This window comes from Pogoniulus pusillus, chromosome 13 (genome assembly GCF_015220805.1).
Source record: "Pogoniulus pusillus isolate bPogPus1 chromosome 13, bPogPus1.pri, whole genome shotgun sequence".
In the NCBI taxonomy this organism is placed as follows: Eukaryota; Metazoa; Chordata; class Aves; order Piciformes; family Lybiidae; genus Pogoniulus; species Pogoniulus pusillus.
In genome coordinates, this window is record NC_087276.1 from 26,501,415 (window position 1) to 26,527,502 (window position 26,088).

General features: G+C 45.5%; 1 protein-coding gene across 1 annotated transcript; it reads right to left on the reverse strand.

The window, feature by feature from the left end:
• Window positions 1-6,462: 6,462 nt before the first annotated feature.
• Window positions 6,463-25,586, reverse strand: EIF3B (eukaryotic translation initiation factor 3 subunit B). The gene is made up of 19 exons (XM_064153670.1): window positions 24,824-25,586; window positions 21,323-21,515; window positions 19,913-20,032; window positions 19,243-19,300; window positions 18,434-18,562; window positions 16,544-16,701; window positions 14,966-15,097; window positions 14,792-14,858; window positions 14,191-14,237; window positions 13,855-14,065; window positions 12,819-12,891; window positions 12,236-12,358; window positions 11,657-11,735; window positions 10,922-11,060; window positions 10,133-10,258; window positions 9,571-9,648; window positions 8,973-9,081; window positions 8,382-8,499; window positions 6,463-7,067 (listed from the first exon to the last, which is right to left on the reverse strand). The coding sequence occupies exons 1-18, from the start codon at window positions 25,314-25,316 to the stop codon at window positions 8,396-8,398; spliced, it is 2,439 nt and encodes an 812-aa protein (XP_064009740.1). The 5' UTR covers window positions 25,317-25,586; the 3' UTR covers window positions 6,463-7,067; window positions 8,382-8,395.
• Between the last annotated feature and the right edge of the window lie 502 nt (window positions 25,587-26,088).

Consider the following 26,088-nt stretch of genomic DNA (forward strand, 5'->3'; position numbering starts at 1 on the left):
ATGGCTGCTTTAAACAAATAAAAGGAAGGATGTTTCACCAGCAAGGTCCTGAACAAAAACTGTCTGTGTGAGGTGATCCATAGAGAGGCAAGAGAGATTCCTGCTCTTGTCGCTTCCGAGGGCTGCTCTGGCTTGCCTGTTGTGTGAAGACAAGATAGAGTACAGAGCTAGTGTGCCTTCAGAGAGGGTTCAGAGAGATCAGCTGAAGCATGACAGAAAATAATGGCATCTACACTGGAGAAGAGGGTGAATAACACAGGCATGATAAGAATGTGTGCAGCAATGTGGAAAAGGTGAGTGGGGACCTCTTGCAACCCCTGCCTCTTGAGTAGAGGAGCGAGAGGTGAAAGATGCAGAACTGAAGTGCCATGCACAGGGGAAGCTGCACCTCTGCTGTGTCACAGTGAGGCTGGGGGCCCTGCAGGATTGGAAATCAAGGGTTTAGGTGCTGGAAGGTGTCCAGAGAAGGGTGACAAAGCTGGTGAGGGGCCTGGAGCACAGCACTGTGAGGAGAGGCTGAGGGAGCTGGGGGTGTGCAGCCTGCAGAAGAGGAGGCTCAGGGCAGAGCTCATTGCTGACTACAACTACCTGAAGGGAGGCTGTAGCCAGGTGGGGGTTGGTCTCTTCTGCCAGGCAAGCAGCAACAGAAGAAGGGGACACAGTCTCAAGTTGTGCCAGGGCAGGTCTAGGCTGGATGTTAGGAGGAAGTTGTTGCCAGAGAGAGTGATTGGCATTGGAATGGGCTGCCCAGGGAGATGGTGGAGTCACTGTCCCTGGAAGTGTTGAATAAAAGCCTGGCTAAGGCACTTAGTGCCATGGTCTGGTTGATTGGCCAGGGCTGGGTGCTAGGTTGGCCTGGCTGAGCTTGGAGGTCTCTTCCAAGCTGGTCGATTCTGTGGTTCTATAAACCAGAATAGCTGGAGTCATGGCAGAGGCTCTCCAGCCACCCAGGCACAGGCTCCCAGCTCACCTGCTGGCCCAGTCTGTGGGCAATGAGGGCAGCTCCCTCCTCTGCTTCTGCTTCACTGATGGGACGGATGCAAAGGGCAACCTGCACAGACAGCACAGGCCTGGGTGATACTGCCCAGACTTACCTGCCATGGGGCTCAGCTCTGTGTGAGTGCCAGCGATGCTGACAGCTGCTCACTTGCACCTCTTCTGCTGGGCCATCCTAACACCTTAAGCTTAAGGCCTGGAGAGTTTAAGGAAGTTGATAAAGTTTGAAGCAGTTAATTCTCCCATGATCTGCACAAATTCTTCCTCATTCCTCCCCTGTTTCTGATGCAGTAGGACTCTGATTGGCAGAGGACACTGCAGAATGAAGTCAGCCATGGCATTGCTGCTGGCAGCGGAAACCTTTGGAGATATGGGATCATGGTACCGCAGCCACAGAGCTAAGCATGCTTACAGGTTCCCCTGGTGTTCCCAAAACACTGATTAAAGTTCACTGTGACAAAGAGGGGGAATTGCATTTCACTAAGTACCCATTTTGTTTAATCCCAGGTAGCAATCATTATGAGCTTGTTCAACCAGATCAGAGCAAGTTGGCCCCGATGCGTGCAGGTCCCACAGGGCTCTCAGGAGGCTGGAATTCATCGAAGGATTGCAGCTGTTGTAAAGCAGCAATTAATTGCCAGTGCCTTGTGCCACAACTCAACCAGTCAGGAACAGGGCACTGCATCTTGTAGCACAGGCACTAATGTGACTGGAGGATTTCAATCACACAAGGGGGACTTGTCACTATTAATGACATCCAGGAGCGTGGAGATTTCAGCCTGCTTAATCTATAGGTGAAGCAACAGAACAAGTCTGGTGCCATGGATCAGTTGTGGGATTAAGTGGACCCTCTGAAGCTGGACTCTTGCTCTAGCCCTGACCCACTGCAGGTGTGAGTGCATTGCACAATCAATCATAGAATCATAGAATCATAGAATCAACCAGGTTGGAAGAGACCTCCAAGATCATCCAGTCCAACCTAGCACCCTGCCCTATCCAATCAACCAGACCATGGCACTAAGTGCCTCATCCAGGCTTTTCTTGAAGACCCCCAGGGACAGTGCCTCCACCACCTCCCTGGGCAGCCCATTCCAATGCCAATCACTCTCTCTGTGAAGAACTTCTTCCTAATATCCAGCCTATACCTACCCTGGCACAACTTGAGACTGTGTCCCCTTGTTCTATTGCTGGTTGCCTGGGAGAAGAGGCCACCCCCCACCTGGCTACAATGCCCCTTCAGGTAGTTGTAGACAGTAATAAGATCACCCCTGAGCTTCCTCTTCTCCAGGCTAAACAGGCCCAGCTCCCTCAATGATCCTAAACCTCTGCCCCCACCCCAGTGGAGGGTCTCCAGAGATGACCGCCAGTTCAAAACCCCAGCTACAAGCTGCCTGTGGTATCTCAGCTAATAAGAGACTTGAAAAATTCCATTTTCACCTTCCCATAGCTGTTTTCCCTTTCCTAAAGCAGAGCAGCATCCTCTTTACACCTCCTGACAGGAGAGATGATGCTGATAAAGCGCTGCATAATGCACAGAAATGATGCCTCATCGGGAGGGGGTGCAATTACTGAAACAGATTTGTTCTACAGCCCCACCAGTCACAAGCAGCTAGTTTCTATAGGAACCAGATTGATTCCCACAATAACAAGTCAAGCTACCTGTCAATTTAGTAAGGCTTTCACACACAGCTTCCAGTCTCCAGCACTGTAGTAGGTATTTTTGACTAGCTCCAGCAACAGCAAAGGAACAATTTCTTCACTGTGAATACCTCAGAGCACAAGGTGAGCTCCTTGGCTTTGGAAAACTTTTAACAAGAAGAGAGCAATTAACTAAATGCATCTGAGTGACACTCTTATGAGCATCTCATTCCCATGGGCTGAACTCATCTCAGAAGCATTTGAAAATATTATCTTGCACACCATAATCCCACATCCTGCAGGAGGAGCAGGGCATAGTGCAAGTGGTTTTTGGAGAGCCTTAACCTCTTTGTCACTGTGTTTGGCAGCCCTGGCCACTGAGGGTAAGAAAACAAATCCAAATCAGCAGCATGTGGGGACAGGTCACACCAAGTACCAAGGCTTTCCCTTGCATTAAAGAGGAATGTAAGATATATTAGATATTGTTGACTTGATTTTAAGCAATTCCACTTGGAGCAGAGGTATCTGAGTCTGCCTCAGCACCGTGTCAGGGCAGTGCTTCAGTTTCACAGGGAGCCACAGGGTTGAAATGTTGGTACAAGGGTTACATTTTCAAAGCACTCCTCTTACTCAGAGCAATGATGCAGACCCGGACAGGACTATACTTCCACTTGCTTTTAGCTGTTTATTGTGAATCTGTCAGTCAAACCTCAATGAGATGGGCAGACTGAGGACCACTGTTTTAAGAAGTAACCACCATCTGCCAAGTTATCCAGCCTCACCTCCCCTACTATACTTTCTCCTCTGAAGGATATTTTTACCCCACTTTTTGCTTTAAATCACACAAGAGCTTTGCACAAAGTCCGAGTCCGGCAGGGTTTTTCTTCTCTCATCAGCTGTGGCACAGAGCCCAGGAACACCAGAGGAGAGCTGAGAAACAGTAGGTCCAACCCAGCCGCTCTACCCCATCTTGTGTCCTCCCCATAGCACATGGACTCGCTGTGAGTTGCCGCTCCTCCATGGCCAAGCTGTGAGATGATGCCAGCTCCAGGCAGTTTGTGGCAGTGGGCAGTTTGTCCGGGGCGGTGCTTTTCAGCAAGCTGCAGCAGCAGCAGGAGTAGCAACAGCCACCCCAGGGGAGGGAAAGGCAACACCCGCACTGTCCCAAGTGGGAGGTGACTGCAGCGGCATCAGGAGAGGCAGCAGTGAAGTACTGAGCTTCGGGGCAGGGATTCAAGACAAGCAAAACAGCAACCTTCAAGCCCAGATCAGTGTTTTACGTCCAAAGCCGCCTGCACACACACCCAGGTGCAGAGGGCCACAGCTCCACCAAAACCTGAGTGAGAAGCACCCCAGCCCCTTCAGCCTTGCCCAAGAACTGACATCAGCCATGCAGAGTGCCAGGAAACAGTTTGCTCCCCACACTGAGCTAAGTGCAATCTTCCATTGTACTGTCATTTCACACATGGTGGCATTCCATGACTCCTATGTGCAGGAAGGCAATCCCTCAGCAATCTTAGTGTCAATCCACTCAGCATAAGAACCTATTAAAAAGCCAACAACACAATCACCTTTTGTCTTCACTGATTTATTGACAGTAAATGAGACAAAGTTCAGAAAAGTTCCAGTAAGGCTTTATTAAAAAATATGAAGAGTTTAAGAAGTTTGCATTGTAGAAGGTTAAAAGGTCATGAGAACATTTTTATTTATTACAAATTCAAAGCAAAGACTGTGAAAGTGAAAACTAGCCCAGGATTAAAGGACTTGTCCCAGTCAATCTTGCTGCTTAATAGTAGTAGAAATACTTTAGACAATATTTTAACACACACAATGAGATACTACCCTACTTAATGCTTGTTTCCCCCTTCCTACCCAAATTCTGGACCCTTGAAGGCATTTGATGGACATAAAGCTGCTCTTGTAGGTTTGAGCTATGAATGGGTGAGGAAAAAGGCCTCCAAACCTGCTTGTTTTGGCAACCCTTCAGAAGCCTGGATAAGTGCTGCAGGCTGTAAGCCAGCAGCATGCAAGGGTTGAAGCTGCACACCAACATGAGGAGTGAGGACCCTTCCTGCCCAGTACAGCTCCTCCTGTCATGCCGAGATGTGCCACATAGACCAGGTTACCAAACACACTCAGACAGCAATTTTAGCCCCACATAATCTGCAAAAAGCATCTGAAGTAGGAAGCACTACAAAAGAGGCAGTGATTGAGAGGAACAGTGGCAGAAATGTCAGCCTAAGAGCTGAGAAGAGGCTTTAACTGCTGGTCAGGGCAACATCTTGTCAGCTTCCAAAGTTCCTACAGGAATATCATGTCTTGGGTGGTTGTTTTTTCCTCACTGATGATCCACACTTCAGAGCAGCATTTTCCAAGAGAACTCAATTGATTTAATGTTGGCATTGCAATTCTTTACTTTGAAAACAGCCAGGAATGAAACACAGTAGCCTGTTAAAACTTCATTGCATGGAGAGAGTGGGGAAAAAACCTTTGTGACACAGGAAATGGTTGAGGTGTCAGCTGCTGACAGCTTAAGGGGAATGAAAAAGAGTTAGTCCTGCTCTGAAAGTTCCAGCCATTATACTGGAGAACTTCAATGTGCTACAAGTTCCTCTGCACCATTTTAACAGAAGGTAAGTATTTTTTCCACTCCAGCTAAGAGATGAGCTTGAGAAATACTGTGGACAAGACTGTCATCTCTGTATATATGGATTATGAATGAGCAAATGTAGTCTTCTGGGAAAAAAACCCACGCAGGGGTTCAAGAGTGAACTGTTCAAACTAACTGTTCCTTTAGGAAGGTACTGACTTCATTTCAAGAGTCTTCTTGGTGAAAAGAGTAAGGGAGTTGAGGGGAGTCCTGCATTTGCTTTCACAGCAAGTTCACCTAAGGACAAATAGAAGTGAATGTTGAAAACATTACTGCCCCTTGGCTGCCTCCAGCTTTCCACTTCAGATTTGTCAGATGCTACTATTTAAGTGATCTCAGGATTTAAAGAGCCAGTCAAGAGGGTTCACTAGCCATTTCACTGACCAGTCCAGTTATTCTCCTTCACCCCTCAAAGGGCAAGCAGCAAGCCAATCTCTCTCACTGCTCTGAAAACACCCAGAGGAAAACAAAAAGCCAAACAGCTTATAAATACAAATACAGAGAAGTTGCTCCATCAGCTTTAAGTACACTTTACCCTACTGAGCACAGAGGGCTTTAGAAATGAACCTAAGTCCTACAACAGAGTGTAAGGCATGTGCACACAGAGCACTTTGAAAGGTGGCAGTGGTCACTTACAACACCAGTCAAGTCATTCCTGAGGCTATTGTCAGTTTGCAGATGCTTTAAGGAATCCACTCATTTTTCATTCACTCCACTACCATGAGCAGTGCAACCTGTCAGAAGAAGGAATCGCTGTAAGGACCTCATCACTATGAAGACCTGAACAGAACAACAGAGCCAGAAGAGGCACAAGGAACTGAGATCAGAAGAATCCCAAAGGAAGTTCAGTGCAGTGAACGCTCTGTACCGTGGGTATGCTTTGATGTTCAGTGAGGGAACATCAACTGGCTTAGAGGACACAGTCTCCAGTTGTGCCAGCTGGATGTTAGGAGAAAGTTCTTCCCAGAGAGAGTGACTGGCATTGGAATGGGCTGCCCAGGGAAGTGGTGGAGTTGCCGTGCCTGGAGGTGTTCAAGCAAAGCCTGGATGAGGCACTTAGTGCCATGGTCTGGTTGACTGGACAGGGCTGGGTGCTAGGTTGGACTGGATGAGCTTGGAGGTCTCTTCCAACCTGCTTGATTCTATGATTCCCTACAAACAACACATAGCCAGGCTGGTTTTAGTATAGCTCTGCTTTTATTTCCATATTCAGCTCTTTGAGGGAGAGACAACCTTTCACAATCTGAAAGGAGGAGGATATAGCCCACTGTAGTGCTGCTTCAGCACACTAAAACACATCATACAAAGAATGGTTCTGTTGACTTTTCCCCAAACAAAATGAACATCTGTCCATGCACTTGGGATATAGAAAGAGTCTTGAAACAGAAACATTGTGTGTGTGTGTAAGACAGGGGTGCACTGATGAATCTCACCTCACTGGCAGAAGTCAAAAACTGCCAGTTGGCAAGTACTGCACGGGGGTCAGGAAGTAAATACTGGTAGTAGTTATTTATAAAAGGGGAAAAAAAACCCAAAACAACAAACAAAACATAAATCAAACCCTTAGGAAAAAAAAAAAAGAGAATACAAATTTAAAAGCAGTGCCTTTCAAGTGTCTCAATGCAGCAAGCAGCAAGACTTAAAGGCACTACAATGTGTCAGAATGGAGAAAATCTGGTGCATCCACCCTTCCAGAGTGTAAGAATATGGATTAAAAATTCCAAAGCTGATGTAGGCTTTCTGAAAATGATAGAACTTCTTTTCAGCACAAGATCTGGTGGTGCTGCAGAAAAAGGAAAAGAAGGGAGTTAGTTACTGTGCTTTCACACAAGCTGCTCAACCTCACTGCAGGTGCCAGCTGGTGAAAGGCAATAAAAACATGTTTCACCTGGTACCTGTTTAAATCCATGCACTAAGCAGCTTCCCTCCCTCCTCCTTCCATAAAATGATCTCCTATGTATGTGACACAGATTAAAACTAAACCAAATACATACAAAAGGTACCAGGGCTATTATTTTTTCTACATCTCCAAGAGGTATAGTACTTATAGTCTAGTTCACTTGAGCTCCTTAGCTGTCTGGAGGCTAAGGATCTGTTGGGTCAACTAGAGCTGTAAAGGGCATACTTCCAGTATCTCTTCCTTAAGGGAAGTCCTAAACATGACAGAGCAGGAACACACTCCAGGTTTTAAATCCTATATGACTGCCTTCATTATCAAAATCTCTTTTCCCTCCTCAATACATCAAGCTCCCTAAAGGATATTTTCTGCGATGAAGACTACAAGTAACTTCTCTTTTCAACATACAAATATGTAATATGAAGATACAAAGTGGAGAAAGCACTGATTCAGTAAAAGAGTTCATTCATCAACAAGCAGTGACAGCACAGAGCAATCTGCTACTACCTGAATTCTAGCCAACATTTCTAGAAATTCACAGCAGAGTCCGTGAGGGTATTTAAACAACTACTCAAAGTTTCAGCAGGGCAGTCAACCAGCTGTATCACCTTCAGTATTTCAACTCTGCCCAGTCTCAAGTTGTGCAGGGGGAGGTATGGGCTGGATGCTGGGAGGAAGTTCTTCACAGAGAGAGTGATTTGCCATTGCAATGGGCTGCCCAGGGAGATGGTGGAGTCACCATCCCTGGAGGTGTTCAAGAGGAGACTGGATGAGGCACTTGGTGCCATGGTCTGGTTGACTGGATAGGGCTGGGTGATAGGTTGGACTGGATCATCTTGGAGGTCTCTTCCAGCCTGGTTGAATCTATGATTCATCCAAAAGCTAAACTTCTAATCTCATCCTAACTACAGTTCCTCCTAGTGTGATGGAACTTAGTCTGCAATACAGCATGTTTAGAAGTCGACCCTGCCACTGTTGTGGCTTTGATCACCCTGGCAAGGCCCAATATACACAGTATTCTGTGCAATACAATTTATAATCTGAGTCTGTAATTACTTCTGAAATAAGAGGAGACATAAACCAACTCAGAACACCACATTCACTCCTGCAACAGACAGACTGAACTCTCCCAAGCAAACGATTGCATCTGTAGCAATAGCTGACAGAAGTTTCTCTCTGCTGAGAGGTGTGCTATCTTACCACAGTTTTGTTAATTACTCTGGTTCTGCAAGGGTAATAATTTCTTCATTGATAAAAAATTCAACAGTCTCCTCCTCCCAGTCATCAACATTGCTGTCCAGCTCATCTGTGTCTACCCCTGGAATGCAGAAAACAGTAACAGTGAATGCATGAAAGAAGGCAGCAAGGCAGTCTGCTCTTGGCAGAAACAGTCCTTAAACCAGGGTGCTCTAAAAAATACCAAGTACATACTTAATTCATTAGAGACTTTATGGTCTCCTGCCACAGGGCTACTGTGGACTTTCTGGCTGAACACAACACCCAAATCTCTTTACAGTCTTATTCCAAATTCAAGCCAGTGCTCGAGGTTAGGTGAAACAGATCCCGAAGCCTGACAGCCAGCAATACTTGAGCTTGCTTCTGTTACAATAAGTCAATAAACGAATCCTGTTGGGATTCAGGATCGAAGTATAAACAACCTTAAGAGAAGGAGGGATGAGCTTTGGCAGGAAACACAGGGAGAGAAGCGGACGAATCCCTGGCACAGGGCAGCTATTCCATATGCAGCAGTGATCCAGCAGCAAGGCTTTACAAGTGGTAGGTGTGGCTCACCTCCTCGAAGCTCTAAGCGTTCATTCCTCTGCTCCATGTACAACTCTTGTGCCATCTTGCGGTACTTTCTGAACTCCTCCATCATCGTACGTCTCCTTTCCACCAGCTCCTACAGAGGCAGGAAGAGATTGTTAAACCCCCTCAGTGAGTCAAGTCTACACACAATGCATTTTGTTAGCAAGTCACAACCTTTTCTTCTCACAAACATACTTTCTACCTACTTTAAAAAGGTCTTTCTCCTATGTAATCAAAAAACTCTGTTGGCAAATTGTGTTTTTCTTTAATTAAAGAGCTTTTCTTTATTTAAAGACTGCTTAATGCAGCAACTCACTAAGGAACCCTCAAAATTCTACCACTTCTCCTTACGAGGTTAACATCAGTGCCTCTCCAGAGGTATTACTCATTGGAGCAATCAATGCTTAACCTGTCAGTTCAGCAGCATCTTTCTGAACTACCTATGGGAACCAACTCTGACCATCTGGATTCAAAGCAACACAGAAGCTATAAAAGAAATGAACTTACAGACCACTCTTACACAGTAACTAAGGACAGTTTGCATAAGCTTAATCTACATTACTATATTCCAAGAGTATCTTGCCTTTGAAGCTTTGGACTGGCTCAGGCGATCCTTCTGCTCAAATATCTTGGAGTATTTCTTCAGGTCCTTCTTAATTTGCTGTAACATAAGGAATTTCATTTTGACTAGGATATCAGATCAGCAATCCCAACAATCATATTCCAGAAGAATTCCTTTGGTAGGCCTAAGCACATTTTTAAAACCATCTCTCTTCTAGGCAGTTCCCTTTTGCTTTAATTTAGTTTGTTCTTCCTGGCTTACCAATCATATCCATCCTCCTGTACACATGCAACCAGTGAAGTTTGGACAGCTAAACTCATTTTGGTTATTCTTTATACCCTTTAACTGTACCCTAAGGGTGAGAACAGCTGGTAGCCAATTTTGAGCTTGTAGAGCAGTTCATATTTATAGGCATTGCTAGAAGTGAGGTCCCTCAGAGCAGTATGTTTTATCAGGAATTCAGTGCAACAGCTGGCTGTGTGACTGTTAACATCCCCAAGCCTCATCCTAAAGAAGAGGAGAGTAAGCCAAAGATGCTTATACACCAAATCAGTGCCAGCAGAATGTCAGTGGAATACTCTACCTTTATCTGATCCTCACTGAGCAGGGTAGCTGGCCGTGGTCTCCAGAGCAGCTGACAGAACCTGTCTTTGTTGTTTTTCTGAAGCAGACGGCCTTGGAAGGTCCATAACCAATATGCATTGTCCACCTGGAAGAGCAGGGCCCCATCTTGGTCAAGGTAAGCTAGAAGTTAACACTGTAGCCCTCACTCTGTCAACACCATCAGTGAACAGAACTAGGGTGGCTCTTTTGTCAGTGCCTTCCTTGCATAAGTCAAACTGTAGAGCAGGGATAATGGTTGGACTTGATGGTCCTGAGAGTCTTTTCCAAACGGAATGTTTCTGTGATTCTGTCAATTCCTCAGCAAAATGTTTGCTCCACTGAAGCTTTGCAAGAAGTTACCTACTGGAGGATGACAATGGCTTGAAGCTATAACCTTAAATCTCAGATTCTGTACTCGTACATGAGAGGATTACAGTGCTGGCACCATGCAAAAGCACAATAAATCCTGCTATTCTGCATGGACCATAAGGAGATTAAGTTTGAAACTGCTAAAGACATAATGAAAAAACAACAACAACAAAAGTCAGGACAAAGCCACTCAGCTTAGCCTCATGAGCTGCTCTGCCAGACCTTTCTTAGGGGAGCTGCTGAAGCTAGTGGCTGTTGTTCAGAAATCAACATATAAAACACTGTGGTGCAGGTTTTAAGGCAAGTGATCAGTGGGACAGGTGTCCCACTTTCTTCTCCTAATAAATAGCCCTTTCCAACATCTCTGGAAGAGAAATAAACCTCCCCAGCACATTAGTACCTTGTGGCTCCACCAAGACACAGAAGTGACAATGTATCTGCCAGTAGGATCCCATTCCACATCTGAAGCTGTATAATGCTCAGCAATATTCATCATGGTGCAGTCTGATGTATCAACAAATGCTAAGGCACCATTCATGCTGCAGTGAGAAAACAGGACAGATGGGTTTACACACTGCCATGGCCTAAGCGTTTCATAAGCTGCATCTTGACAACTCCTCACTATAAAGATACATCTTCATAGCCACCAGGAGAGACAGAATCATGCCAGTCTCTGTGGTTAAAAAGCAATGACAGGAACAAATAAACTAAATCCAAGTAAGAATGACACTTTTATATGTTCAGTGACCCTCAACCCATTTTATTTCTGCTCCTGAAGTGAAAACATACTATGGGCAAGTTATAGCCAAACTTTAGCAATAATATACTGAGATATATCTAAGCAGTGAAGACAAGATTAAAGAAACAAGAGATTTCCATGGTTAACAGCAGCACTTGTCTGAAAGCAGGTAGATGCAAATAGTACTCAACATTTTAATTAAAAAATCATTTTCATTTGCTCTAAGATGAAACTTTCCTGATATTATCTCTTCTTTGCCCTTGCATTTGCAAAGCTTTATCAGGTTTACACCATAATGCAGCATTCATGTAGGCATCCAATACTTCTTGATGAGATACTCTGGTCTTTCTGCTCCTTAAAATGAATGTGGTGTTCAGAGATCTGTGCAGTACTCACCTTCTGAGGCCAGCCAATACTACGAACTGCCCCTGAGGACTCCAGAATATCGTGTTTGCCTGCTGCTTGTCGAAAGTTTCTGGAAAGAAATAAATCAAAATCAGAAGAAGAGATCAGAATTCAATGGACTCCACTGGCTTGATTCACTGGCAGTGAACTCCCATCAACTCCTCAGAAGAGATCTGCAAGTCCTAACAACAGCCCTTAGCTCTACATTCCTAAAGACAAACCCAGAAGCACCAGAACAATCCAAAGCTAGCAGAAGAAAGGAGATCAGAAGACCCACATCCAATTTGGAAATACATTTCATCTAAAGTGAACCAACTCTGCACCAAGTTTGTCCCAAGAGCACAAAATTGTTCTGGCCTGTAGGTGTTTTATTCCCAGACCCTGGACTGATTCGAAATGAGAACAGTTTTGCTGTTACCAGAAAGCTACAATTTTCAGACTACACTGTCAGGCAGCATAGCAACCATTGCTAAATTAGCCACCACAAACAGCCACAATTTTAGGTTTACTTCACTACTGTCATGCAAAATGTTTAGTATCTGCATTTCTCACTTGATTGTAGTCACTTACTTATAAGTTCTATTTTCCCATTGTTTTTAACATGGTAAAAAGAAACTGAAATTCGTGGAGTTTCTCCATGCAACACAGCAAACTTGCTTCCATTTGGTTCCCAAGCAAAGGCAATGATGCTTTCTGTAACAAAACAAAAGGGAGTCAGAACTCTGTCAAAACAAAGCTTTGATTTCAAGTGGTTACCAAAGAAAACCCAGACACTGAAGACAGGGAACCCATCAGTTAACACACTGCTGTGCAGGCTATCTTTTAAAACAGGTTGTAAGGCAAATGTGGGGCGTTATGGAAAGTGTTTCAGCTCTTAAGTCTCACATCTCCTGCAAAAAACACTTGTTATCAGCCCTCCCATCTTGATTAATGAGAAGTGACAGAACTGGCAATCTGTTAAGTCAGCCAAAAAGCATCAATAGCTACTAAATTTATTTCTCACTTTCACACGAGATGCCCTGCAACTTGGACACTACACCTATCAAGAGTCAACTTCCTAGTTACATCCCACACTGACAGGCATGTCAGAGAGACAGCCAAGTGTCTGCTCAAAAAGGCTAAAGATCCAAAGGAAGGAAATAGTTGGCATTACCTTTCATTTCCACCACATCTACTGGCACCTGTTTCTCTCTCATTCGGAAGATTTCAAAGTTGGTCACCACTCCCTGCAAAGGCCAAGAGCAGCTCATTACCCAGCACAGCAGCAGTGGAACAAATAATCTTATCACTGGGTGTAGAAGGACAACTACACAATTAGCTTGTCAGGACACAGGTTTGTTTCTTTACTGAGAGCAGATAAGTACGGTACATCTTACTACAAACTCATTCTAAAACGTTTCTGTACTGATAAAGAAGAACTGATGAATTGTGCAAAAGCATTTTTTTCTCTTCAGTCTGTTATGAAATGTAACTAAAAGAGATAAACATATGGCACACTATGCAGCAGTTCATGTGAGATGTTCAGTAACTGCTTAGCAGTCAGAAGGGAAACAGGTAAGGCAAAAAGCTCTCATCCAAGATGCCACTGAAGTCAAAGCCAATCCTGGACACACTAACATACATTTTACTCTCCGCATGCCTCAAATTCAAATGGACAAATGAAAAATATCTTTCACACCATATAATTTACACTGCCTGTAATAAAAAACAGTACTGTAAGAATCACAGAATCAACCAGGTTGGAAGAGACCTCCAAGACCATCCAGTCCAACCTAGCACCCAGCCCTAGCCCATCAGCTAGACCATGGCACTAAGTGCCTCATCCAGGCTTTGCTTGAACACCTCCAGGGACGGTGACTCCACCACCTCCCTGGGCAGCCCATTCCAATGCCAATCACTCTCTCTGTGAAGAACTTCCTCCTGACATCCAGCCTATACTTTCCCTGGCACAACTTGAGACTGTGTCCCCTTGTTCCATAGATGGTTGTCTGGGAGAAGAGACCAACCCCCACCTGGCTACAATCTCCTTTCAGGTAGTTGCAGACAGCAATGAGGACACCCCTGAGCCTCCTGTTCTCCAGGCTGCACACCCCCAGCTCCCTCAGCCTCTCCTCATAGGGCTTGTGTGAAAATGAGGTGTCAGCATGAGACAGGATTAAATGTTATGAATCTAATCAGAATCCACATACCTGTGTGCCTTTGGGAGTCCTGTCTACCTTCACACACAGGTAGTCTCCATTCTTCTGCCAGTGCAGTTTACAATCTACAACGTTGAACAGATTCCGCACACGGATTTCTTGTCTAGAAGGCAGCTGCATCAGAGTCACTCTTGCTGGGATGTCTTTGTCCTCAGGCACCCAGAATGCAATTATGTTACCACCTGGAGACCACGAGAAGTCCCTGTAGGAAGGAAAGTTAAAAACATCCCATTTTCATTTTCAGTAACAGATACTACAAGCAGAAACCATTTTCATCGATGTATCTGAATGTATCATCAATGTGTCTTTACAAAGGCACAGACTCACCTTATCCCAGTGATTTTCAAGCTTTTCTTGTCCAATAAACCCATAGACTAAAAGAAAAGAAAGGTGTGAATTGTCAAATTAGTAACATTCTTATATTTACATGCACACTTTCTACTCTATTAGAGCACATAAACCAGGGAATTGTGTAGAGTTCTCAGAGCTCCTGCATCTATTTCTTTTAAATTATGAACATATGTATACAGCCTATAATCTACTTTTTCTCACCAAAACATTCTAGCTTGCTTCAAACTAGCACATACAAATACAAATTAAATTAAATCTTCTATCAAGAATTAATGACTGTGTTAGGAAAAAAAGCAAAACAGACTCCAGTAGGCTGCAAGTTATAGGTCAGCTTTGGGGATTCTGGCAGTCACCTGCTACTGAGACCCAGGAGGTATCACATAACCTTGGACCCTACTGACTCATAAGTTGTATATTGAGCTGCTAAGTCCTTCTAGAAGTATGCTGTGAAATTTACTGTCAGACACAGTTGAAGTTTTCACCCCAAAACGAAGCCCAGCTCTAAAGTGTAGTATTAAAATGTATCCTTTAAAAGAGATACCATGAGAAAGACTAACATTGTAAAGCAAGAACTTACAGGTGTTTCATAGATGCTGAGGGTATCTGAAGTCATTCGAGCAAAGAATTTACCATCATGACTCCATCTAAGCAAATACAAAGGGGGAAAAAAAGCATTATATAGGAACTGTGGTTTTATTAAACAAAAGTCTGGGACTATTTCTCTCTATTCTAATTTTGTTTCTCAACCTACTTAAAAATAGGCCAGTGAGCAGAGTTTTCACAGTGGAATCCTCGCTTCTTTTGCCCAGTCAGAATATCCCAGATGATAATAGCCTGAGGGTCATCCTGTGTGTCCATCAGAGGGCTGAAAGTCACTAAATACCTACAAAAGAAATAAACATTTTCACTATTGAAAGGCATTAATACAGTGAAATATAAAAGCTAACTGCTTATTTGAAAACTAGCAAAATAAGATGCATCTCAGTACTGGGTCTGGATGAGGGCATGGAGTCAGTCATCAGCAAGTTTGCAGATGACACTAAGCTGGGGGCAGATGTGACTGAGTTGGAGGGCAGAAGGGCTCTGCAGCAGGACCTTGACCGCCTGGACAGATGGACAGAGTCCAAGGGGATGGCATTCAATAGCTCCAAGTGCAGGGTGCTGCACTTTGGCCACAACAACCCCATGCAGAGATACAGGCTGGGATCAGAGTGGCTGGAGAGCAGCCAGACAGAGAGGGATCTGGGGGTGCTGATTGATACCTGCCTGAACATGAGCCAGCAGTGTGCCCAGGTGGCCAAGAGAGCCAGTGGCATCCTGGCCTGCATCAAGAATGGTGTGGTCAGCAGGAGCAGGGAGGTCATTCTGCCCCTGTACTCTGCACTGGTTAGACCACACCTTGAGTACTGTGTTCAGTTCTGGGCCCCCCCAGTTTAGAAGGGACATCGAGATGCTTGAGCGTGTCCAGAGAAGGGCGACGAGGCTGGGGAGAGGCCTTGAGCACAGCCCTACGAGGAGAGGCTGAGGGAGCTGGGATTGGTTAGCCTGGAGAAGAGGAGGCTCAGGGGTGACCTTATTGCTGTATACAACTACCTGAGGGGTGGTTGTGGCCAGGAGGAGGTTGCTCTCTTCTCTCAGGTGGCCAGCACCAGAACAACAGGACACAGCCTCAGGCTGCGCCAGGGGAGATTTAGGCTGGAGGAGAAAGTTCTTCCCTGAGAGAGTCATTGGACACTGGAATGGGCTGCCCGGGGAGGTGGTGGAGTCGCCGTCCCTGGGGCTGTTCAAGGCAAGGTTGGATGTGGCACTTGGTGCCATGGTCTGGCCTTGAGCTCTGTGGTAAAGGATTGGACTTGATGATCTGTGAGGTCTCTTCCAACCCTGATGATACTGTGTGATACTGAAAATATTTTAGCCTTCTCTAAAGAACTCTTCAATTTTAAAGCAATCCTAAGGAATCCACTGCAGTGCTACAGATTTGGAAGATGCTGCTCAACTGAAACTTTTCAGAGAATTGGAAATCTAACACTACAGACATCCCCTTCAAATAAAGAGGGGATATATGGTCTTCTTCCTGACAGTAAGGTCTTTGAGTGAACTTGTCAGGTCAGTTTTATAGATCAGTTATTCCAGATGATGTTAAGTATCTTTCCTGGAGTCCAAAAGAAGTCAGGCAGAGTTTTATGTCTTCTGAGTACAATTTCTGCATGAAAGGCAGTACTTCCAAAGGCAAACAAAACCCTCAACACAGGAATTTGAAAGCACAGCAGCCAGAACGTGTGCTTTGTGCTTTTGATTCCTTAGCCCAAACCAGTGCCACACTCCATACCTTTCACAGGGTGAGAAGTCAATGAGCTGCACCCCCTGGTGACTAAATCTTTGAATCTGCTTGAACTTCTCTCCGCCCCAAAGCGCAATGCCCCTCTGGTGGAACGTAGCCAAGTAGGTGCCCTTTGGGGACCAGCGTACGTAGGTCTCTGTCCAGCGCTGGGTTAAAAGAAGTACACACAAAGGTTTCATTACAAGCAGGGAAAAGAATTAGTGTGTGGCTTATAGCATCCCATTTTGCAAATACATTTACTAAGTGAAAATCTCAGTACCTGTGATACCTTGGACTACTTGTGGAGTTTATGTTCACATACATAAGGCTTTACTCTTTACTCTTCCAGCTGAAAACTCTCAGTCCAAATCTTCTCAACTTATTACCAAAACCATTTTCCAGGTACCATGACTACTTTTGTATAGTAGCAAATAAACCCACCTAACAGGCTCGAGTTTCCTTGTTGTCTTTCAGCCCTTAGGGGAACAGACTCTTCTCAGAAGTAAGGGTATTTCAAATTTCTTAGCAATACAGCTCATGACCTTCAGCTCAATTTGAGAAGTTTCAACAACACACACCACAGGCAGTGGCCATGGTGATCAGCAGAACTGCTCATCATTCCAGAGCCAACTTCCTTCTACTGTGATGAGTAATGGTTCCTAAGATGCTTCTGGGTACCAGTAGTTCTCATCACCTCAATTGCCTGCAGCAGAGAGGCACATTTCACTCTGCCTTTCCCTTACCAAACCTGCTAGTCCTCTTCAGCACCTCTGTGGTCAGCACAAAAGTACAAAGTGATCAGAAGCAGTGTGCTTAAGCACAAAGTCAGCTCTAATGACTAGTACTCCCCAAACTCTGACTCTGCATTTGCAGGTCTTTCTGAGTCATCTATAATTCAGAGCTGAAGGAAACTAATAGGCTCCATGGACCAGTTTAAAAAAAGAACACTACAGAGAAGTTATATTCACATTTGTTTCACTTAAGCAGTTTAGGTCTAAGGATGTAATTCATCACTATTCTTCAAAAGGAAGAAAAAAGGGCGTTGGCAATGGAGTGCTTTTTGCACCTGGGTCGGTGCAGTCCCAAGCACAACTCCAGGCTGGGTGAGGAATGGCTGAGAGCAGCCCTGAGGAAAAAGACCTGGGGTGATGAAAAGCTCAACATGAGCCTGCAGTGTGAGTGCAGCCCAGACAGCAACCCTGTGCTGGGCTGCATCAAGAGCAGTGTGGCCAGCAGGGCATGGGAGGGGATTCTCCCCCTTTACTCTGCTCTCCTCAGACCCCACCTGGAGTCCTGTGTGCAGTTCTGGAGCCTCCAACACAAGAAGGACATGGAACTGTTGGAGCCAGTCCAGAGGAGGCCCGTGAAGACGCTCAGAGGGCTGCAGCAGCTCTGCTATGAGGACAGACTACAAGAGTTGGGGCTCTTCAGCCTGGAGAAGAGAAGGCTTGGAGGAGACTTTATAGTGGTCTTCCAGTGTCTGAAGGAGACCTAAAGCAAGGCTGGGGAGGGATGATTTACAAGGTCTTGTAATGACAAGATGAAGAGTAATGGGTTTAAACTGGCAGAGGAGAGATTCCAAGTGGATGTGAAGAACTTCTTTGAAGTCAGGGTGGTGAAACACTTGCACAGGTTGCCCAGGGAGGCTGTGGCTGCTCCCTCCCTGGAGGTATTCAATGCCAGGTTGGATGAGGCCTTGAGCAGCCTGTTCTAGTGGAGTGGGAGGTGTCCCTGCCTATGGCAGGGGGTTGGAACTGGATGATCCTTGAGTTCCCTTCCAACCTAAACCATTCTATGATTCTGTCAAAACGTTATCTTGTTTGAGTGAAAAGCCAAAACGCAATAAAATGAATGCAACTGACAATTATCTGCAATGTACAGCACTTCCAGGACACTCACTGCTCTGTCCTCAATTTGAACAGGTTCCTTGATGTCATTCCAAAAAATGGAAGTCCTGTCTCCTGACTCAAAGATCACACTGTACTGATCCCTACAGTCAGGATCTTCCAACCAGTATCGGAGATTTCCCTAAGAGCAAGAGAAACAAGAAAGATTATTAGTGAGTCAAAGGTCAAGATGACAAGTTCTCCAAATAATTACCTAGCAGGCAATAGTCAAATCTTACAGCACACAGCTTTGGAGTCTTACTGCTGCAGACAAACTGGGAAGTTGAATAAAATAATTCAAATTACTGGTTCTCGGAGACCAACAGAACAGATGATAAAAAGGTGGCCATTCAAGACAGTTTCAGCATGTTTAACACTTGCTGCTTAAACTAACTCAGGAGGTTTTTTGCCCATTTGGTGGGGTTTTGTTTGTTGAGGTTTTGTGGTTGTTGTAGCAGCTTTTTGTGTGTGAAGAACCACCAATCCTTCCTCTACAGGACATTTTTACAAAGCCAGCAGTAACAAAGACAGAAGTTTGCCTCAAACATTTAAATATATAAGAAGATGCTTTCAAGATTCTGTTTTTGACTTGTGCAAAATCAGTATTTACACGAAATGCTACCCTGCATACAGCTACTAAGCAGAGCCACTCAGTATTTTCTGTCACTTTGTAACAGTGAGGGAACAGGGGCTATGAACACACTACATTTGTACCAACACTACTGACACACTGTTTCTATTTTCATATAAACACCCCAGCAGCGGCATAAACATTTCATACTTTGCTAAATATTCTTCCCACTTTTCCAAAGAAACCCTTACCAAATCCTTAAATGGCTGTTTCTCAGGGATCTCCCATTCGTCACTGATTGTCATGTACCTGAAAGAGTAATTTCATTGGTTACACCTCATGCAGGCACTTGTGCTAGTTCGAAGCTAGCTAGAATGTTTTGGTGAGAAGAACTAGATTACAGGCTGTGAAAGGAAACAATGGTGATGTCTACTAGACTCATAGGCTTGCTGAGAGGTATAAGAGCAAGAATCCAAACATAAAGGAGTTGGTGTCTGTCTGGGCTGTGGGCTGCACATCGCTCTAACCTCACCTTCCGTCCCTCTGATTAATCCACTTGCTTCCTAAACCCCCTGGCCGACCCTCAATCCTTCCTTGGGCACAAGGCTACGTCTGGGGTAAGGCAGAAGGGTGGGAGAAGGTGGAGGGGCAGTTGAGAGCACCTCCTGGGGGCTCAGGTTTCTGGGAGGGCTGTTGTGTTTCTCTATTACCTTTTACCTTGTATATTTCTGTATATAACTGTAAATACCTGCTTGTATACTGTGCTAAGCTGTAAATATAAGCTTCATTCAATTTCCAGAGCCAGCTGAGTCTAGTCTGGGTGATTTACAAAGTGTGTGGGGGTCAGGGAACACCCAAACCACCACAACACTCTTAGTTAGAATCTCAAAATCTGCAGATACACATAATGGCTGCACTCACTTATCAAAGTCTGTGAAAAGGTTGACTCTGAAAGTGTGCTGTTTATCCAGTTTGTACCCATCTGCACTCTTCACAGCATCCACTGCATGAGATGGAGACATGTACTCCAGAAAGATGTACCTAGGATGAAGGAAGATGAAAGTAGGAAGCTGTCATTGACTATACAACAGGCTTGTAATAAAATAAAAATAAAGTTAAATTTTTAAATGGAACAGTGAAGATGAAGTAAGAATTCAGTACAGAACATCTACACAGCAACTTCTATTCTCATCCTCAGGCCATTAGTTAAAAAACAATCTCCTTTTTGGCTGCAGGTGTCCATGCACACAAGCTGTATGAGCTTGTCTAGAATTAAACTGATATGCCTTCTGTAAGCAGGCTAGACTGAGGGATGACTGAAAGTTCAGTGCAACACAGAACAATCAGAGCTAGTAACACACAGGTTAAGCACGCAGCTCTTCAGCTGGATAACAATCACATTTGGAAACTGTAAATCTTACTGTCACAGGCATCTCAAAGCACCACTCTTGTTTCTCACTACACTGAATACAATTCAGCTCCCTTCTTGCCACTACAATATATCTTGTAGTCCAGTAGATTTTGACAGTATCCGGAAGACTGTCTCAAAGACAGGCATGACTTAAAGAAAGAGTAACACTCTCATGCTGACTTCATAGAGCCAACAATCCTTCCACTCCAGAAAATTCGTTTTATGCTTTCTGAACTATGAATCCACAGTTCCTAAACTTCAGAAAACACACTACCCCAACCACAGTAACAAAACTCATTACTAACTCATATCTATCAGATTACTTTGATTTCTCTCCCTAAATCTTTCCTTCCCTTATCCTCTCTTTTTGGACTTGACCCTTTCTGTTCAGCTTTCCTCTCAGCTTTAGATGTTGCAATTAACCATGAACAGGGATCAGAAGTTGGCAAAAGGGTCCTGAGAAGGGCTTGTTGAGCTTAAAGAAGCTGGAGTTGCTATGTAAGCATAGGCATTAGCAATCAGAGACAGAATACTGACAGGTTCTTCTGCAACAGACAGTAAATCCACTGCTACTAAGTTATTAACTACAACAGATCTTTAACCTATTTATTAACCCTGACAGAAAAATAACAGAATTTAGTACTGCACAGAAATTTGTCTTCCAAACTCAGCTTAACTGTTTCCATAAATAATCCCCCTGGCCAACATAGCTTAACGAGCTATTAAGCTTCTCAGCTCCCTCAGGAACACCTGTTTGTTACTGAAACTAGATGTCAGCATTGTACAGACTGAAGTAGAAGAAAGTGATGAGTAAGACTACGAGGTCACCACAAAAACTGTCTAGAGAGTATGGACATTAACAATCAAGGCTAAATCAGAACAGTGTTTCAACTCTACTTCCAGTAGCAGATACAACTTACCCTTTTGTCTTCCCATCTGCTTCTGGATAAAATTCATTGATGATTTTACCAAACTTGGAAAATATTTTGTGGATGACATTCTTCAGTTTCTCAAGCCTGTCTGGCCCAACCTGGGGAACATTATCCACAACGACCACAGAGTCAATGCCATCTGCTTCCTGTGGCCGATCTTTCAGTACATCACCAAGTAATTCTGGAAAGAAAAAGCACAAGAGAAACTAAGGCACCAAAATCAACATCATCAAGGACAAAGAGAGATGAAAAGAACAGTTGTAGTAAGCAAACAGAAAGACTCTGGATTTCACGAAATTTCAAGAATCATTTAAGAATCTTGGTAGCGAATGAAGGTTCCATCACAGAAACAAGTGAAGTGAATAGCCAACATTCCAAGAGTGCTTCCTTGCTAAGAGGCACAATTATGCAGTTTCTTGACAAACCTCAAGCAGCTACTTCAGGAAGTCTTAAAACGACCTGACATTGGGGATGTCAACACTTGCACTTGTTTCAAGGGCTGGAAATGTCTCACAAAGTCGTCAAAACCGACAACAGAGCAGAAAATTGCTAGGTTACTACCCAAGTTCTGATTAGTAGCCTTGTTCAGAGCACTGGAACAGGGTCCCCAGAGAAGGCTGTGGAGTGTCCTTCTCTGGAGACTTTCAAGACCTGTCTGGATGTGTTCTTCTACGATCTGTACTAGATTGTGCGGCTCTGTTCTGGTAGGGGGGTTGGACTCGATGATCTCCTTAGGTCCCTTCCAGCCCCTAATATCCTGTGATCCAGGTACAAAGAAATGTAATGTGTAAATCCCTCCTGAATTATACAAGTTTTAGCATAATTCAAAACTATGTGACATACTGGAAAAGCTCTGCATGTCTTAGCATCACTGTAATTATGTTTGAGAACTCACACACCATCTAAACCTTTAATTAGACACAAAAATGAAGATCTAAGACAAGACACTTAACTCCATATTTAAGCACACTCCTTTTCACACTCTGGATATTTTTAACTATGCTAATCTCCTTTTCTTACAAATTTGGAGAGTATTTGCCAGTAGGATGGTTTGTTCACTTCCTGCACTGTCAGTCAGCTTCAAGCTTCTCTCTACTGGGAAGACAACACTCACAAGTTTCCCATACACAGAAGGGAAAACACTCAGATGGATTGTAACACTGCAGCTGCGGCTTACCCACCATACTGGGATAAGAACACTTAAAAGGTACAATGTACAACTAGAAGTTGTGCACAAAATTAGGAACTTCAACAAGAACACTGACTGATTTTAACATGGCTTGCATCTAGATGTAAATTTGGTGAGTTCTGGACATATCTAACTTTAATCTGCTCTTCAGATCTATTAGTATGTATCCACCAACTAAACCTTAGTGGTAATGCAGGAATTTAGTACACTTCTCCACCTTAACTAACTGCAAAAATGCACTGACCTGTAGATCCAAGGAAAACCAGGCCTACAAACCAAGGAATGCATATTTAGACATGTGCAAGAATGCAATGCCCTGTACTGAATCAAAAGTGCAAAAGATTAAAGAAATACCTACCTCTACCTTACATTCAAAATTGTGAACAAAGGAATCTTCAAAGGGCAAGAAGCTGGTTCAGCCAGCTCTTATTCCACCCCGAAGAAAAGCAGGGTGTGGTGGGTACACAGCTATCTTCAGCTGGCAGTATTTTAAGGACCACTATCATTAACTGAACTAAAGCTTCATTGCATCTATGCAGTTATCTGGCACATCCTTTCTCCTGCTTTAACTTGGATCAGCTGTTCTGCCACGTTGAAGTAATGCATCTAAGATAGCTCATGCTGAACTGGTCCAGATCAAAGGTGTTCCTGAAGATGTAATGGTGTCATGAGCATTGAAATAGCCTTGTCTCGGTGACATTGATGGACTGCCTTTCTCCTTGGAGTCATCGGGATAAAGGGAAAGGAACAAGAAAGCTCACGAAGAAACACACACACAGATGGAAAGAGCCAGACCAGCAGGAGTGATTAACTTAAGCACTGTAACTCAGACGCTAACACTGTATTATTCATATAGCTCAGAAGTTAACCAGATTAATCCTCAACAATGAAATATGTGAGGATGGAAAATATGCCTAGTTTCAAAATAGACAGCAAGGAATATAATAATCCTAGATGCAGACATGTATCACACAAACACTTGACTGGACAAAAAGAATCCAACTATGTATTTGCTGACAATTTTGTCAATGTCTCTTCAAGATACAAATGTCCAAGTTCAAAAAGCTATGCAGACTGCTATACTGAGAATGAGAAACACTTTCTTAAAACGGCAGAAAATCATCTTGGATTCTTAAGCCTAACACAGGACTGGAACACTGACAAGGAACAGATCTCACCTGTATTCCACTGCCAATGGAAATAACACACTGACTTAGAACCATATGCTTTAAGAAACATATTTCCAATTCTGATACATGTAACCTAAAGCCCTACAACATGCAGGATACACATACAGAAGACCCTACAACAGCACATATGCTAGAACGAGTATTGACAAAATAAGTACTTTTGCTATTCAAGAACTGAGATGATTTACCTAGAAAGACATATGTGAAAAACGTTTAAATAGAGTTCTAACTCCAGTATACCAAAACCAGGTATTCCCATAACTATCGATGCAGTGTCAGAGTGGCATAGGCACTTTATGGTAGCAATATCCAATTCTTTTAAAGGAGCCTCAGCCTGAATTTTCAACTGCCAAATTTTTTCCCCATGTTTTCTTGTCACAAAGTCCCTAAAGCACACCGTCATGAGCAGTAACTCTTCTCAAACCCATACTATTTATCTGTGGATTTCACTCTGCTTGGAAAAAAGCATAACAATGAAAGCTAGTTTGTAAACATCGGGTCAGCAATTTAACACCTCTGTTTTCACAGCCGAACTTAACTAACGAAGGCAAACAGTAAGCACAGAAGTTGATGATTCTACTTTGTGAAGGTAGTCGACAGATTGATACTCGAAGTTATACATCCTATTTAAGAACAGCTACTAAACAGTACTGTAACAATGCGCAGAAAAAGTTTGAATTAAGGAATGCTGCTACAAGGAGCCGTGTGGTTAGTCTCACAAACAGTCCAGTACCACGCCGGCGGGGCCGCCACAGCACACAGAAGACCCAGCTGCCGGGCCCACAAGCGATGGGGGAAGAGAAGCCTTTCCCAGCTGAGGGCCGGGTTCCTCCCGGGATGCTACGACCAGGCACCGCCGCTTCATAAAGCACCCACTGCCCGACGTCCCTGACGCGGCTACAGCAGAACCGGGCAGTGCAGTACTGGCCGACTCGCCCAGAACAGCGAGAGCCTCCCCCGCGCTCCTCGGCGGCGGACAGGGTCCAGGCCCGCCGCCGGAGCTCCCTCGTCTCTCCGCGGCTCCTCCCTTCCCCTCACAGCCGGCCGGACCAGGCCCCGGCGCCGGCCGGCCGCCCTCCCTCCCGCCAGCGCCGCCGCCCCAGCCCGCACCTTCGTCGCTGATATCGTCCACGAAGTCTTCGGGGTCGCTGAAGGAAATCTCGTCTTCAGGCTCGACCGGGACGGCAGGTGCGGCCTCCCCATTCTCCTGTGCCGCCCCGGACTCGGTGGGTGGCTCGGCCTCCGACGGCGGCTCGGTCTTGGCCTCTACCGCTGTCTCGGGTTCGGCCCCGGTCGGCGGTTCGGCCTTTGCCTCCGCCTTTTCTGGGCTTTCACGGCCAGACGGTGGCTGAGACGAGGGCGGCTGAGGCGGCGGCTGCTCGGGCTCGGCGGCTACAGCAGACTCTTCGGCAGCTGATGGCTCGAGGGGCCCCGGCTGCGCCTCAGACTCTCCGTCTTCTTCCTGCCCCTCTCCCTTCTCCTCCTGCTGCTGTTGCGATGAGTCCGCCGGCGGCGGGGGTCCGTCCGCCTGCTCGGGCTCTTCTCCGGTGCCCGGGGCGTCGGTCGGCACGGCGGCCGCCGGGCTCTCCTCGGTGTCCTGCATGGGGCTGGGTGCGGGGCCCGGCCGGCCGCGGGCTCCCTGCTCGAGAGCGACGGGGAAAGGAGCGGGGGAAGGGCAGGGAGGCTCCTAGCGCCGGGCCATGTGCGCCAGGACCGCCGGGCCTTGCGCGGCAGCGCCGACCAACCGTCGCTGAGCGGGAGGGGCGGAAAATGCTGCCCCTAGCAGCTTGTGGTCATTGCCTTCGCTCCCGCTGCTCTCGGAGGAAGACGCCGACCCCTTCAGAGCCCTCTTGTCACTCAGTGAGCAGCGTCTCCCACTTCTTCGCACGGTAGAGCAACCGTGACTCTCCCCATTTCGTGCCTCGCTGTGGTTGAGCCCAATAGGGCGCTTCCTTCCAGAGCGCTGAGGCGGGGTTCGGCCGAACCATTTTTCGGAAAGCCGAAACCGGGACACACTGCCAGATCGAACTGCGCTGACACGGAGTGAAATCTTCCTGCGTTTTCGGAAGCTTAGTGTATTTCCATGTCCAGTGCTAGACAGAAGTGACAAGACAGTAAAACCTGCCTGTTTGCCCCCCACAGACCTTTCCCCATGTCCTCGCCCGACGAGCTGGCAGTACCCGCGCGGGCGCTACCACGCTCGGACAGAAGGGGGGGGCGTCTTTGCGCGCGGCTGCGGCGAGCAGGCAGGGTGTAGTGACACACACACACACACACACACACACACACACCCCCCCAGAATGCATGGTACGGCCCGCCGGCAGCAGCCGCATCAGCCCCACCGAGGGGCTGTCTGTCGGACTTGGAGGCAGCAA